Below are 16,338 nucleotides of genomic sequence, written 5' to 3' on the forward strand. Positions count from 1 at the left end.
ATATTTATTTTAACTCTAGATTTACCAAGTGTTAATATAGATCAAAATCTCTTTTCATTCTAAAAGACATTTGCACCTCAAGATATTTGATCTTTATATTTGAGGTTAAGATAGATCTAGCCTGATTTAATTACTAATTATAATTATTTTTATTTTTAATTTTCATTTATATGTAATATGATGAATAAATATGTTTAACATAGCATTACAATATATCTTAAATATTGGGCTAAAAAGTGCTAAATAAGACATTTCTTGTCAAAATTGAATTATTTTTTATGTGGAAAATTTTATTATTTTCTTAAGTGATATGTTTAATTTTTTAATCATAAATAAAATTGTTTTTTAATTATTATATTTCATGAAAATTTTATAAATAGAATCAGAAGTGAAATTTATATCATTTTTAAAATTAAATTAAGCACATTTTTTGAATAACAATTTACAAGCATCTAAATAGTTGTTTTTTTATGGTTAAATATTAAGAATATTTTGAATATTTACTATTTTTAACTTGAATTTACAAAATAAATTAAATGGTCATTTCATCTTATATTAAATCTAAAACACTATGAAAGAAAATATTATTCAATGTTTATGCTATTGTGTGTTTGTAAAGTGAAATGTTATTTCCATTAATAATATGCCGATGATTTAAATGAAATCATATGTGTAGAAAATAATGTATTGTATTTTCCATTTATTTGTTTATAAAGAGTGAATGTTATATGATACAACTAACTTAGTGGTTGTTCTATTTATAATATTAGCTGATTATTGATTGCTTTTTCATTATTTTATAAAACTAGATACCTAAAGGTATTTCAACAACATTTCAAAGTGCCTTTACCTAACTGACTATATATTTTCGTATAAGAAACTTTTTATCATGTTTGACAAGAGAGGATTCAGTTTGACCAAGTTTGACTACTTCTGATAGAGGCGCCACATAGCTTAGAACATCACATAAATGAAACTACATTTTCCCTTATTCAATTTCAAAGTGCCTTTACCTAACTGACTATATATTTTCGTATAAGAAACTTTTTATCATGTTTGACCAAGAGAGGATTCAGTTTGACCAAGTTTGACTACTTCTGATAGAGGCGCCACATAGCTTCGAACATCACATAAATGAAACTACATTTTCCCTTATTCAATCTATATGCAAGTCTACTTTTATATTCAATGAAACGAATTACATTGACCAATTTTGACTACACCTTATCTAATTCCCACATAGCTTGGGATGCCACATAAATGGAACACCATTGTCACTTATCCAATTTGCATATGAATCTTCTTTTAGACTTCAACAAATAAAATTTTAAAACCTCATCTGGCTGAGATTGCATATTTTTTTTTTTATTTGCAAGTGTTAATTTGAAAAATTCAATACTCAAACTCCAAACTAATGGACTCATAAAGATAGAACATTTTTCAAAAAATTAGAAACTCCTTAAAATAGTAGAATCATGAATTTGAAGGTGATCTCTTTCTCTATATATAGCACCAAATAGTAAGAAACCTTATATCTTAGAAAAATATCAAAATCTTGTATTTTCTTAATTCCCATCAAATTTCAACCCTGTGGTTAATTAATAAAGTCTAAAAAAATACTTCAATTTTTTGCTTTAAAGCTTGGGTTTGACGAAGTTTGATTAGTTTTCATAGAGGGCCAGAATAACTTGGAAGCTAATATAAATGGAACCCTATGCTCATATATCCAATGGGTATCAAAATATACTTTCATATCAAGAAAGATAAATTTTATGAAAATATGAACTTCTCAAGATTGTAAATTTTGAAAATAATAAAGTGCCTATTTGAAAATTTCAATATTAGTTATCCAAAGCTATCATTTGTACTAAAAAGCATCAAGTTGCAAAAAAAAAAAAAAAATCACTAAAAGTTCCCATATGATTGTGCTAAAAATTTAACACAAAATCTCAAAACAAAAATAAGATCCTTATTGCCTCAAAACTTCACCCTTCTATTGCACTCAATACCAATTCTATGAAAAAGTGTTTAGTTCTATGAACTTGAAATAACATAGAACATCACATAAACAGAGCTTTATGCTTATATTTACAATGAGCATCCACATTTAGTTTCTTATTTAGCAAAGATTATATTTGTAAAATTTGGAAGAATTCAAGTAAATCCTAAAAAACCTTTGAATACTTATTCAATTAACTTATTGGTTCCATAAAGTTTTTCTATGCTACTAAGGAACATAGAGTTTCAAAAAATAGAAACAACTACAATTAGAATCTATGCTACTAAGCAACATAGAGTTTTAAAAAATAGAAATAACTACAATTAGAAGAGTGAAGAATCTTAAAGTGCTCATTTATTTGTCCTCTATAGTGCCAAAGATTTAGCAGCATTATCACCATACAAAGGTAAAAAATCAACACTCCTTTATCGCTACCTAATTTCTTTATCACATTGTAACAAATATTGTGTTTACAAAATGTGATCATCTCTTAACTTCAAATTTATTTTTTATATGTTGGTTAGATAAAGTTGAATAGATTTCATTAATGCCCAAATTACTTGGAACCTCACATAAATTAAACCTCAAGCACATCTCTCCCAAGTCTACACAAATCTACTTTTTAATTTCGAGGAAGATAAAATTTCTAACTATGTATTTTTATTATATAAATCTTGAAAATCTTAAAGTGCCCATTCAAAAAACTCAAACTGGGTCTTGAAAAGTATGACTTGCTACTAAAAAGGACAAAGTTTTAAAAAATTAAAACTACTAAAAATAACAGGAACAAGTATATGAAGGTGTCAATATGAATGAGCTCTATAAATGGCCCTAAATAAAAAGAAAAGAAAAAAACATAGACCAAAATAGAAGAAACAATTGGTAGTATTTGATAGATAAAAAATTTTGCTTCCCTAATGTACTCAATTTTGGGTCTCCAAAAATGTGATTAGTGTTGAAACTTCAAAAATACCTATTTGGTTCTTGGTTTAATGAGATCCTTGTGAGGAACAAAATAAATTGGAACCTTATGAATAAAACCCAAAATATACTTTCAAATATTAGGAAAGAAAAAAATTCTAAAAATTGAAAAATTTCAAGATTGTTAATCTTGAAAATTTTATGTTGCTTATTTGAATAACTCAACATTGGATCTCTAAAACTATCTTAGCTACTAGGAGATGTATAGTTTCAAAAAATAGAAATTTACTAAAAATAGTAGAACCAAGAATTTAAAAATACCCATATTTTCACTAAAATAGGTAAAATTGTCAAGCGTTGATTGCAACAAAATTTTACCCCAATATTGACATCAATATTAGGCCTTATAAACTATGCAAAACCCTAGTTAGATTTTTTGCAAACCCTAGTTGTGGAAATTTTGGTTCCCTTTTGTAACCACTCTTCCTATGGTGAATACCAATGGAGGGAGTAACACTCCTTCCTATAGTAGGATTGTTTCAGGGGGTAATAATTCATAACAATGTTCATCTTCTATCCCAAACTCATATGGTCCAAATTTTGATGGACAATAGAAAAACATTCAACATTCTATTGCTCAGTCTCATAATGGCAACCAAGGAGCTACTTTCCCAAAGCATATTCTTTAAAAAAAACCCACATTACCCATGCACATCATGAATTTTGTGCAAGGATTCATAAACTCCCATCAACAAATTCATGTTCCATTTGTCTTGAATCATACCCTGGAATCCATCTCTACATCTCCAACAACATGCATTGTTTCTCCATATGCATGTTTGAAATAAATGACCATCGTTTCTCATTGTGGAACAACATGGACCCTAGTTATCAACCACTTGTCCTAGCTTGTCTTACACAAATCAAAGAAATGCTCATAGCTAGAGTCAACTTGATACTCCAAGTAATGCATGCATGTGGTGGCCAATATAAATATAGTGGCCACACAATAATATTCCCACAAGATAATTACAACAATAACCATCATATACCTTGACGTGTTGAGGACTTAGACATATTGTCAGTTCCTTGTCATAGATTTGACCATCAAGTTTACGATTGCAGTGTAAGTAGACATCGTGTTTTAGTTGCATTGGAATACAATCATCTCCAACTCATTTTGTATCCCATCTAGATTCCACTAACCCAAATCTCCAACAAACATAATCATTTATACCCACTATTCCCAACAATGAAAGAAGGGTAAAAGACATAATAGAAATTGTCCTTCGATTCTTTTGTTATTGCACCTTTCACTTAAAAGGGTGTAAATTTATCAGAGGTGTCGATGTTGGAAAGCCTAAAAGTGTTATTTTTTTAGGTAGTTTGGAAAAGAAGGTGCATATCTTGTAGTCAAGGATGGAGAAGTTGTAGCTAAGCCTTCCTTTTCGAACCATGCTTTTAGAGTGTGGGCCTTTTTGATATCAAGGTTGACAAGAACAATGGATTTTGATGTAGTTCCAACATTTTTTCCATTGAATTCATTGACACAAGTAAACTTAATTGCAAGGATAGGATTACTTCCTATGGCATGTGAAGGGGAGATGTCATTTGATCCTGCATCAAATCCCCCTCCCCAATAAGATGGCATCCATGCTATATCCATATCTTTTTTGAAGGTGGATTTTTTGTTTCATAACTTCAAATCCATATTTTCTATGTATAGTGCATAGAGGGGAGATATCAGAAACAACACCAATAACATCAACAATCGAGTTGATGTTTGTCGATCTGATTTCATTGATTGATCTTATGTTGAAATGCATCATGGGAGCATATTATCTTTCTCCTAGCACATGTTCTATAGTAGATGATGCATTCAATATGATCTCTCAATCATTGTTTAAGTGGTTGTACTGCTTGCTAACCAATTTCACATTGCATCTCCATTGAACACTCACACCTATTACATTCCAACCCTTTTCATTCTTCACCAACCAAGAAAAACAAAGTCTGAAAGCTTCCACCAGATTCTATGTATAATTGTGCTCAATTAAACTAAAATTGACCCTTCAACCATCGTAGTTCAAAAATTCCTGTCAAAAACCCTTGTTGATTGTGACATTGAAGCACAAAAAACCTACCATATGTTGCAAAAACTTCCACTCACAATTTGTAGTTGATCTTTTTTTCCTTGAATGTTAGCCCAAAAAACTAAATGTGTCTTCCAAAAGACCGCACCACCCCCTCTCCATCACGACACTTCATAGATGCATACATGGCATGTTCATCTCCCCTCCACTCCACTTTACTTATAGAGCTAGCAATATCTCGGTCATAATATCCTCATCGAAACAAAAAAAATGGAAATGTAGACCTGGGAAATACCATCCACAGATACACCCTCTTACGCTAACTTATGTAGAGTTGGACTTTTGCTATACAAACCATTTCCTAGTATTGCTTTGGATATAAAAAATTCAACTACGATTTCATTGCAAACTAGCAATGCTTTTGCCCTTCTTACATACCTTGGCATCTTTGTCGCTCACATTATGAGCTTGCACTTTGAATTTCCCATCATTCAAAAATCTAATTTTTTTTCTTTTTTATTTGAATTTTCAAGTGATAAAGGAAACACAAAAGTCCCAATTATAAAAGGTTACCCATTAGAAACAACATCAAAATTATTTTTTCACTTTATTTGAATTACATTTAGATCACATAATATACATCTATCTTCATCTATGTTCTTCTTGCATACGTCGTTTCCTTTAGAACATCTGGTGCAATTAATATATTTCAATATTTATTTGTTAAAAAAATAATATTTTATCTCAAAATATATTGATGATTATGTTTAATTTTTAAATTGAAATGAGATGATTTAATATCTCATAAAATTGTTATTTAATTTAATTATAACTTTAAATATTTTATTTAAATTATAATTTTAAATACATAAATAGATTTAAAATCGTCAAAATTATAAAAAGCTACATGATTCAAATATGTATTAGATAAAATTAATTAAATAATATTCTTAAAAAATGAAAATTTAAAAGATTAAAACTAAACTATTTTGTTATTGGTCCCTGCCATCTACAAGATGACATGGACCAATATAACATTAATTCTGGTCATTATTTACACTGTTCCCTCTATGTGGTTTGAAAACTATGTTCTTCTTTTTTTCATAGTCTTATTTGGCCTCTTCGTGAGGCAAACAAGCTATAAGCATATAATAACTTGAATCTTAAATTGGTTTTCATCTATATCTCCGAACTATTCGGAATTGGTTTTAGACTAATGCTAGCATTATTCTAACTAGTATGAAATGCTAACTCTCTTTTTTGCAACTTAGAACACAACACTGACATGAGAGGCCCCTATTTCCACCGTTACTGCATGTTTCTTCAGTGGAGACGGGAAATGAATAACGATAGACTGCTCAGTCTGAGTTCCGCTGAAATCCTCGAGCCTCAGTTCTCTTGATGCTCGGCCTGAGTTCAAAACGCTTGTCCTTCAGTGAGAATGCAACAAGAGGGACCCCCACATATTTTTAGAAAATACATTGAAACGTCCAGTCTCTTTAAGGATTTCCTGTCCTCTCAAAGTCACCTACGACACCGAGCAGCTTCTTCCATCTCTAGAAAAAAAATTGCAAATTTATCATTCATTCTTTAAATGCAAGTCAAGAAATCCATAAATACAGATAGAAAAGTATTCAGAGTCATTTCATTGTAAACTAAATGAAGAAATTTATAAAAACATAAGAAAAACATTAAGAGCCATTTCTTTAAAATGCAAATTTATCATTCAAATTTAAATTAATTTCTACATTGACGTAAACGAAGCATCTAGATCAAAAGATTACAATACTAAATAGCTGTGTGCCTGAGACTTGACGCTGAATTCGATTTTTCCATCTTTCTTTCGCAGGCTTGTTATGATATATCATTATTTAAATAGCAGAAAGCATGTCGAATTATTTGAATGCAAATGGAAAATATATATAATAAAAGTAGAAATCCAATGTCGAATTTATTCGAATGAACGGTGAAAAGATATACATGAGAATGAACGTTGAAAATATACATGAGAAGAAAATACATGAGTATCTATACGATGAGAGACGATTGTTCCTGCAATATGATGCCTGTCAAAGTCGCCTGTGGAACCGAGTAGCTTCTTCCATAGATGAACTGCCTCACTCTTAGTTCTTCTTAATCTGTAGGTAAAAAGCAACCAACCAAAGAAGCGAGCAGAATAGCAGAAAATGAAATTGTGTGCGGAGGCACAAGAGAGCTGGTAATTATACTACTGGGGCAAAGCAAGGATGATGAGATTCTGAATTTGAATCTATTAAATAAAATGGATGCCGCCAAACCCTAGAATCTGTCATTCTGTTTCAGCAGAGAGTTTCAACAATGTGCTTTTGTGCCCTGGGCCGAAAAAGATGAGAAAATAGAGGAAGCCCAAAAGGCCCTTCTCTTGCTTTGCCAAGCCAACTCACTCGCTGCAAGTGGAAGATGGGTCAAAGCTCCATCACTGGGTGAGTTAAATCTCATGTGCATAAATGATTTATAACACATACTTGATGCGAAACAATCAGTCACAGAACAATTACTATAGAGATCCATCATTATATGGATCCATCATTATATGGCAAAACAATTAAACGCCATAACTCTCAGCAATTTATCATAGTATGATGTTCAACACTTAATATTATGAATACTCGGGTCAAGTGGGAGAATGTTAGAAATCTGCAGTTTCTAAATCTTAATGTGACCCGATTAAAGCTTTAACGGTTTTTAACGCTTTAATGCTTTAATCGGGTCACATTAAGATTTAGAAACTGCAGATTTCTAACATTCTCCCACTTGACCCGAGTATTCATAATATTAAGTGTGAGCATCATACTATGATAAATTGCTGAGAGTTATGGCGGTTGTGCACTATTAATTCAATGCATTCCCTTCCATATACTACAATACCAGCAATCCATCAATTCATACTCATAATTTATATAAAACAGCATAATGGTCCACATAATGTCTTATATCATAATGATTAAACATAATATCTTTATAAGACTCTTTCTTGTTTAAAATTACATAAAATACGCAATACTTCATTAAAACAAGAGACACATAATTGTATATCAGAAACACATAAAAGAGCTCAGAATGTCACACATCAATTATTATTAATACAACCAAGACCCATTCTTTGAACATGTTCCTTAAATTGTCTTGGTTGTAACCCTTCGTCAAAGGGTATGCAATCATAAGTTCTGTCCTGATGTGCATGATTGACACTCTTTGTTTCTGAACCTCATCTTTCACAACAAGATACTTCAGATCTATATGTTTGGCACCTTTAGAGTACTTGTCGTTCTTTGAGAAAAATACTGCTGCAGAGTTATCACAATAAATTTTCAACGGCTTGCTAATGGTGTCGACAACCGCAAGTCCTGAAATAAAGTTCCGCAACCATAATGCATGAATTGTGGCTTCATAACATGCCACAAATTCTGCCTCCATAGTGGATGAAGCAACGATAGTCTGTTTCGCACTTTTCCATGATATGGCACCTTGAGCAAACATAAACAGGTAACCAACAGTCGATTTTCTAGTATCGATGCATCCAACAAAATCTGAATTGCTATATCCAATCACCTCTGATTCATTGGATCTTCTATACATGAGCATGTAATCTTTCGTGCCTTGTAAGTACCTCAAAATTTTCTTTGCAGCTTGCCAATGTTCCCTTCCTGGATTACTTTGATACCTCCCTAACATACCGACCGCAAAGCTGATATCCGGTCTAGTACAGGTTTGAGCATACATCAGGCTACCAACAACAGATGCATATGGAATTGATTCCCTTTTCTTTTTCGTTCAACATCATTCTTAGGACATTGCATGAGATTGAATTTATCACCTTTCTGTACAGGAACTATTCCAGGTGAACACTTACTCATTCCAAATCTCTCTAGAACCTTTTCGACATTCCTTTCTGAGACAATCCCAATATTCCTTGTGATCGATCACGAAATATTTCTATTCCAATCACATAGGATGCCTCTCCCATGTCTTTCATTTCAAAGTTCGTTGAGAGAAATTCCTTAGTCTCATGCAATATACTTAATTATTTGCAGCAAGCAAGATGTCATCAACATAAAGGATCAGAAAAATAAACTTGCTCCCACTGATCTTTAGGTATATACAGTGATCAACCGTATTTTCCTTAAAACCAAAAGATGTAATAATGGTATTGAACTTAATATACCGTTGCCGGGATGCTTTTTTAAGCCCATATATTGACTTCTTAAGTTTACACACCAATTGTTCTTTACCTTCTACAGAAAAACCCTCAGGTTGATCCATATAAACATCCTCATCAAGATCTCCATTCAGAAAGGTTGTTTTCACATCCATTTGATGTAACTCCAAATCATAATGAGCTACTAATGCCATTATTATTCTTAGTGAGTCCTTTTTCGAAACAGGAGAAAATGTCTCCTTGTAATCAACACCATCTTTCTGAGTGTAACCTTAGCAACAAGTCTAGCTTTATACTGTTCGATATTACCACTAGAGTCGTGTTTGGTTTTAAAAACCCATTTGCATCCGACTCTTTTACAGCCATGTGGTAACTCAACGAGATCCCAAACTTCATTATGTTGCATGGATTTCATTTCTTCTTTCATGGCATTAATCCATTCCTTTGACTCTTTACTTTCTACAGCATGTGAAAACGAAACTGGATCCTTATTGATTCCAATATCATAATCTGATTCTTGCATATAAACCACATAATCATCAGAAATAGCTGACCTTCGATTTCTTTGAGGTCTTCTTAATGCTACTTGTTGTGGTTCATGCATATCAGTATTATGTAAGTCATTTCCTTCAGGAAGTACTTCTTCATTTATATGTTGTTCATTATCATCATGCTGTTCTACAACAGCTGGAACAACATTTGGAGTAATAGTAGATGGAGGAACTATTCTGGGCAATGTAACATTTACCCTTGTTTCCTTTATTTCTACTATTTCTTCTAGTACTCCCACTGACTTCACCATTCTCAATGAATCTTGCATTACCAGTTTCTATAATTCTTGGACTATGATTAGGACAGTAAAACACGTACCCTTTAGATTTCTCAGGGTATCCTAAAAAATACCCACTGATCGTTCGAGAATCTAATTTCTTTTCATGTGGATTATAAATTCTCGCTTCCGCTGGACAACCCCAAACATGCAGGTGTCTTAAGCTAGGTTTCCTGTTAGTCCATAACTCAAAAGGAGTCTTTTGAACAGCTTTACTAGGAACCCTATTCAACAAATAATTAGCGGTTTTTTTTATGAGGATCTCCTTTTAAAAAAATGAGGCGATCGAATCTTGACTTGATTAACATCATGAGAGAACAAATCAATTGCAATCATAGGAAATATTCAGTTATTGATTTTGGCTCTGATACCAAATGTAAAATTTCTTGACTTACTACAGCCCAAAGATCATCAATACCAAATATTTCACAAACAAAACTTAATATGATCTATTGTTTAAGATGACATACCTTCACTAACAGCGGAAGGGGTAATGACTGCCATCTTCTGTCTTCTGTCTTCTTCTCAGAATTCGGTTTCTCTCCTCTTGCCCTCACTTCCTTTATGTGCTTCTTGATGGAGAAGAATGCAACTCTTATGTGGGAGAGAGAGGACCCAATCCTTTATATATATTTTACTCTTAATCTGGTACGTCCATCATATACCAATTCAACGCTTAAGATCTAATGCTTTAATGCTTTAATGCTTTTAACGCTTTTAACGCTTTAATGCTTTAATCAGGTAACATTAAGATTTAGAAACTGCAGATTTCTAACAGAGTTGCCATGGCCAAAAAGGGTAAACGGATCTCACGGACGACTGTGAAAGCTGAAATTTTCCTGCTTCCTGCATCTTGCGAAGCATTCCGCTTCTCTCAGCCTCAAGTCTGCGTCATTGAATGGCCCGCCATTACCATTGAAAGGCTGCATGGCAAAGAAGCTTGCCACAACAAGCTCAAAACAATACATCTGTGTTGGTCTCATGTATACTCCACACAAGCTTGCCACAACAACATCCAAACAATACATTTGTGTTGGTCTCATGTATACTCCGTGCAGCTTGCCACAACAACAGCCAAAAAATACATCTATGTTGGTCTAATGAGGAGGCATGTTTCTGCCAAAACTATATACATAAGTGCCCAAAATCTGGCATCTTTTCAAAGTTGATGTGGAGGTTCGTATCTGGCATCTTTTCAAAGTTGATGTGGAGGTTCCTAAAACTAGCAATAACACTTGAAAGCAATAACAAAAAAGGGAAATGTAACCCAATGCACAACTACTGCAATCGATCCCATTGCATCCCATAATGAACGTTGAAGTCTCTGGCTTGTTGAGAGATGCCAGGCGTAAAACAAGAACATTTTTTCCATGTTTTACCTGACCATCCTCCGCATCTCCCTGATTTTTGGACAAAAACCAATACATGAAGCCCTTCTTTGGCTTGTTTTTACAGACTTGAACATTTTCCTGGAGAACAGCTCCACCGATCAACTGCTTATAGATCGTTTAAATCACTGTACTGCTAACCCTGCCAATGGTATTGGAATCTATGTTACCAGAAACGGGACGAGAGCTTTCGTTTCCAGAAAAAAACGTACACAAAACGGCATAGCACGGAAAATGGCGTTTTGTATGGCCGTTTTCGTTTCTCGGTCCAAGAAACTGTTTCTCCAGAAACGAATACAGTTTTCTGAGAAACGTTGTTCTAGTTCTTTTGTGATGTACCGAGGTTGGTTTTCGAAGGCAGTTGCATGGTTTGCAAAACGCTGTTCTGGTTCTTTTGTGATGTATCGAGGTTGGTTTTTGAAGGCAGTTGCATGGTTTGCTATTAGAAGTAGAACAGGGGAAGTCCAATTTTGGCCGTCTTATTTTAGAAACCGCGAGTCATATTATATAGCAATCCAAGTTTAGTGGGTGTCAGTATTTAGGATGTTTGAAAATCGGCTATATATGTGGCAGTAGTGATTGGGGAAGAAGACTCTGTTTTGTTGGAGAGGGAATGCTTCATATTGCCTATGTTTTATTGCCTAGGGTGTATATGGCAAAGGTCAGCCATATATCGCTGAGGAACTTTGGTGAACAGGATGAGCTTATGAGAAATTAAGGTTGCATAAAAGCATCTCTCTCATAAAATTGATTTTGAAGGAAATCGTGGTTAATATTTCCTTAACAATATTAACCATTTAGGGATTTCTTTATCAAAATTATATTATATTTAAATGCAGTGATGGATGTGTAATTATTGTTATGAATTTTTATTTTTTATTATTATCATTTTCTCAATTTTTTTGTTCTTTTATTTAAAAATGTATTTAGTGTATGGTTTCATTGTATTTAATCTTATACAAAATTATATATTTAAATTTAAATTTAAATGTCTAGCATTAAGTTATATATAATTTTTAAACCAATGGTTAATATAAATAATAATTTAGTAAACTTCATTCACAAACAAAAGAAATCTTATATATCAATTTAGTATCTAGTAATAATATTTTTAAATATATTATTTTTTTATTATAAAGATTAATTTACTATTATCATAGATTAATAATAAAATATTGAATTTAGTATCTAGTTTAATTATATTTGAAATATATTATTTTTATTTTTATAATGATTAATTTACTATTATAATGGATTAATAATAATTTTTTGAAAGTTTACTAATATCTTTGTTTAGGTTTTCTCTCTAAACACTAGTTGTAGCGCTGGACAGTGGCACTCTTTTTTATACTAAGTTTGTTGTAGGTGGCAATAGTTCCCGACAATCCTCTACTTCTAACCCTATTCCCAATGGAGATCTGTTCAATCTCCACAATCTTGTTACCAAACCATGAAAACAAAAACCCATTGAATGCCTTCTAAATGCTAATAGACCCCAAATTTGAAGTCCACTCAAGTCACATTAGAAAATATATACAATATATCGAGAAGTTTTAGGGAACTGGCCTTAAAAAAATCCCACTCTTAAATAGGTCCAAATCAACCTTGAATTCAATACCATGAGTTTCTTCACCATTATTTTTTCCATCCTAGAGGATCAAACATGGATATTCTATAATGGTCCATGTGATCAAATGAAGCTTTGTTTCTCACTATGAGTATTCGAAAATGGTCCATGTAAGCAATTGAAGCTTATGAGCCACTGACTCTGAACCATAATATTAGAGAATGTTGATGATGAATGTATTTTTAATATTTTTCATATGTTATTTTGTTTTTTATCTCCCAATTTCTTGAATGCGAAACCTCCAAAATTAGTTTCTCGTTCCGTTTCTCGTTTCTAGTTTCTGGTAACATAGATTGGAATCATCCAAATGTATTTCCATTTGATGGAGGACGTCGGTGTGAAATTGAATAACAGGGGATGCCGTTTATCAAAAGCCAAAACTACATTTTTCAGCCAACTCCACCCGGATTGGGGATCCCTGTTTGTGCTCCAACGGTGTTTCTTAGGCAAAAAAAAAACATGTACACTTCCTGCACGTCACTCACCTCTGCAAAGCATTTCGATGCAGCCACTGCAGATAATAGGAGCAACTACCCGAACAAGACTCGATTTCAAAAACTGCTAGAGCGTCTCCCTCTGAAGCAAGTACATCAGCGTGTGTAATGCATGCACGCAGGTGGATCCATAGTAACTCGTGTAATGCATGCAGGTAGGTGGGTCCATGGTCGCTGGGTGTCCGAATGGCCGCCACGGGTGGGAAGTTATATTTCTTTTTCCCTTAGGCAGGGACTAGCAGCCACGCTGCTATTCATCTGGTTTAAATGATTAAACTAAACTATTTACAATACCCAGCGGTGATAAAATTTATTTCATATATTTAGAAAATAAATATTGTATACAAAATATTTTTTTTACAAGTTATAAAAGTCAAAGATTAGCAAAGCAAAAATCCAAAAAAATTGACCACAAGCGTTTGAATTGGATTCCAATGGGAAATGTACTACAACTTGCAAGAATTGAATATGAACTTTTCAGGAATTGAATATGAACATTTCAGGGTTTTAATTTCAATACTGGCAAAATTCTACACTTACTTCCACAAATAAATAAGCGAATCCCCTAATCTAATGATCACCCATGACCGTCTTGAGGCGGCCTTCAGACGTTGGCACAGTTGCAGGAGCAGTCCATCACCCCATTGGAGGTGCAATCACGAGCATCCAGCTCTTCCAAAGACTTGCAATGTTCCACACCTGGCAGCTCTCGTAGCTCATGGCATTGCGAAAATAGCGTTTTCGAAGATTTGTACTGTCCAACCCTTGTATGCTCTTCAGGTTGTAACATCTACAGGCCTTCAAGCTCGTCAAAGATTTCAACAGTTCCAGACTTGGCAGCTCCTTTACTTCTTCATATCCACTTATATCTAGCTGTTCTAGTGTTGTCAGATAGCGGAGCCCTTCTATTTCTCTCAATTTCTTACAATAGCTCAAGTCCACTGTTACGAGTGTTTCTGGCAATGATCCAACCTTCACAAGATCTGTACAAGAGTTGATCCAGAGATGTTTAAGCTTGGGACGGACGGCTTGAAGACAGGTGCCCTGAGGAGAGGGTTTACAGGGCCCGTCTAGCACTCTCCCATCTCGTAAAAAGAATACTTTACTTCCATCCTTTAAATGACAACTCGTCCAATGCTGAACAATTGTATACTCTGAAAACTTCGAGGTGGTTCATCTTCGCGAGATCTTCCAACAAGGAAATTATGCCACAGTCCACTATGTTCAGCTCTGTCAACCGGTTCAGCAGGCTATAGGAACCGGATAAACATTTCAAATTCGGGGAATCATGGAGCCACAATTTCGTCAAGCTACTAAGCTGACCGAGAGAAGATGGCAGCTCTTTGAACATATCGCTTCCTAATATGAAGTTCGTTTTTCGACGTGGTGTATCCAGACCTGTTAGATTATAAATTGATGTTTCTGATATTCCAGCTCTTTTGAGGACTTGCTTGTCACGAGACGTAACCAAAATCAAGCTCTTGCAACCGAGGATATCCCTAAATGGCAAAACCCCATCCAGTTGATCGGCATGATCCACGTCATCTAAGACTATAAGAGCATGAAAAGCATTTAAACGTGAGATACGCTTTTTAAGCTCATCTCTACCTTGATCAATAGTACTAATTTGCACATCTGTTTTAGCCAAATCCTTAATAACTGTCCTCTGCAAGGAAATTCCAGAGATTTCTTTAACATCAGATAAGAAGCATGATCCACTATAATTTAATCTCTTGCTCTCGAAGAAATCTTGGACCAGCACTGTCTTTCCAACTCCTCCTGGAACCACAATGCCCACAACCATGGCCATTGAGCTACGCTGCTGCAATAGCACTGTCTTCTGAAATTCCGGTTTGGTGACATACTTCAATGGTGTATTTTTACCTATTTCCAATATGCGTCCCACGACCTCATCCAATAACTTCTCATCGTCCGTGATTATTAGAGTGTAAAAGAACCAGTGAGAAACGCCTACTTAAAGTGCCCTACCCCTATTAATCCAACAAATTTAAACCCATAACAATAATTAGCGAGTGGAGAAGAGTCCTCACCCATTACACGCCTCTAGCTCGAAACCACTTATTCCTGCTGCATGAGAAAGAGCGTCCTCCCAAGAGGGATTGAACCGCTGCTTCGTTTTGTGGCTGCGCAGAGCTTCACTATACGGTCCCTTAGCGGTCCACCGGACCTCAGAAGGCTTGACCCCATAAAATACGGGAATAAGGATGGCCCGATCCGATTCGCAGGTCTTCCACATTTCATGAAGTTCATCGAGACACCAAGAAGATTCGGCGTACCCTGGAGAGAAGATGGCAATATGGATAGAGGCGGTCTCAATAGCGTGTTTAATTTGACAAGTAATATCGACTCCAGCCCGCATTTCGTCCTTGTCTAGAAAAACTCGGAATCCACAAGGAGCAAGGCGATTGTAGAGATGGGTGGCAAAGTTGACCTTGACATCCGGACCACGATGGTTTATGAACACATCGTAGTCTGGATAAAACGTCGACACAGAGCAGGCCGCGGAGGAGAGCGACGAATAATAAGGACTCCTGAAGAAAAGGCAACGGATGATGGGCAGGCAAGCCCGAAAGAATTGCAATACATAGAAGCGAAGGCAACGGATTATGGGCGGGCAAGCCCGAAAGAATCGCAACATATAGATGAGAAGGCAACAAATGATGAGCAGGCAAGTCCGAAAGAATTGCAATACATAGAAGAGAAGGCGACAGATGATGGGCAGGCAAGTCCAAAAGAATCGCAATACGTAGAAGACAAAGCGAAAGAAT

At 34.5% G+C, this 16,338-nt stretch overlaps 1 protein-coding gene and 1 pseudogene across 1 annotated transcript; both read right to left on the bottom strand.

The window, feature by feature from the left end:
- LOC149216213 (uncharacterized) overlaps window positions 1-11,652 on the bottom strand; it is a 62,071-nt pseudogene extending 50,419 nt beyond the window's left edge.
- Window positions 11,653-14,185: 2,533 nt separating this feature from the next.
- Window positions 14,186-15,929, bottom strand: LOC149216214 (disease resistance protein Roq1-like). Its single transcript, XM_089389865.1, has 3 exons — window positions 15,608-15,929; window positions 14,873-15,520; window positions 14,186-14,532 (listed from the first exon to the last, which is right to left on the bottom strand). Exons 1-3 carry the CDS (start codon window positions 15,927-15,929, stop codon window positions 14,186-14,188), a joined length of 1,317 nt encoding a protein of 438 aa, XP_089245991.1.
- Window positions 15,930-16,338: the final 409 nt, after the last annotated feature.

The sequence above is a fragment of the Pinus tabuliformis genome, chromosome 1_1 (genome assembly GCF_031772625.1).
Source record: "Pinus tabuliformis cultivar Carrire ecotype Pingquan chromosome 1_1, CPIR1, whole genome shotgun sequence".
NCBI classification, from domain to species: Eukaryota; Viridiplantae; Streptophyta; class Pinopsida; order Pinales; family Pinaceae; genus Pinus; species Pinus tabuliformis.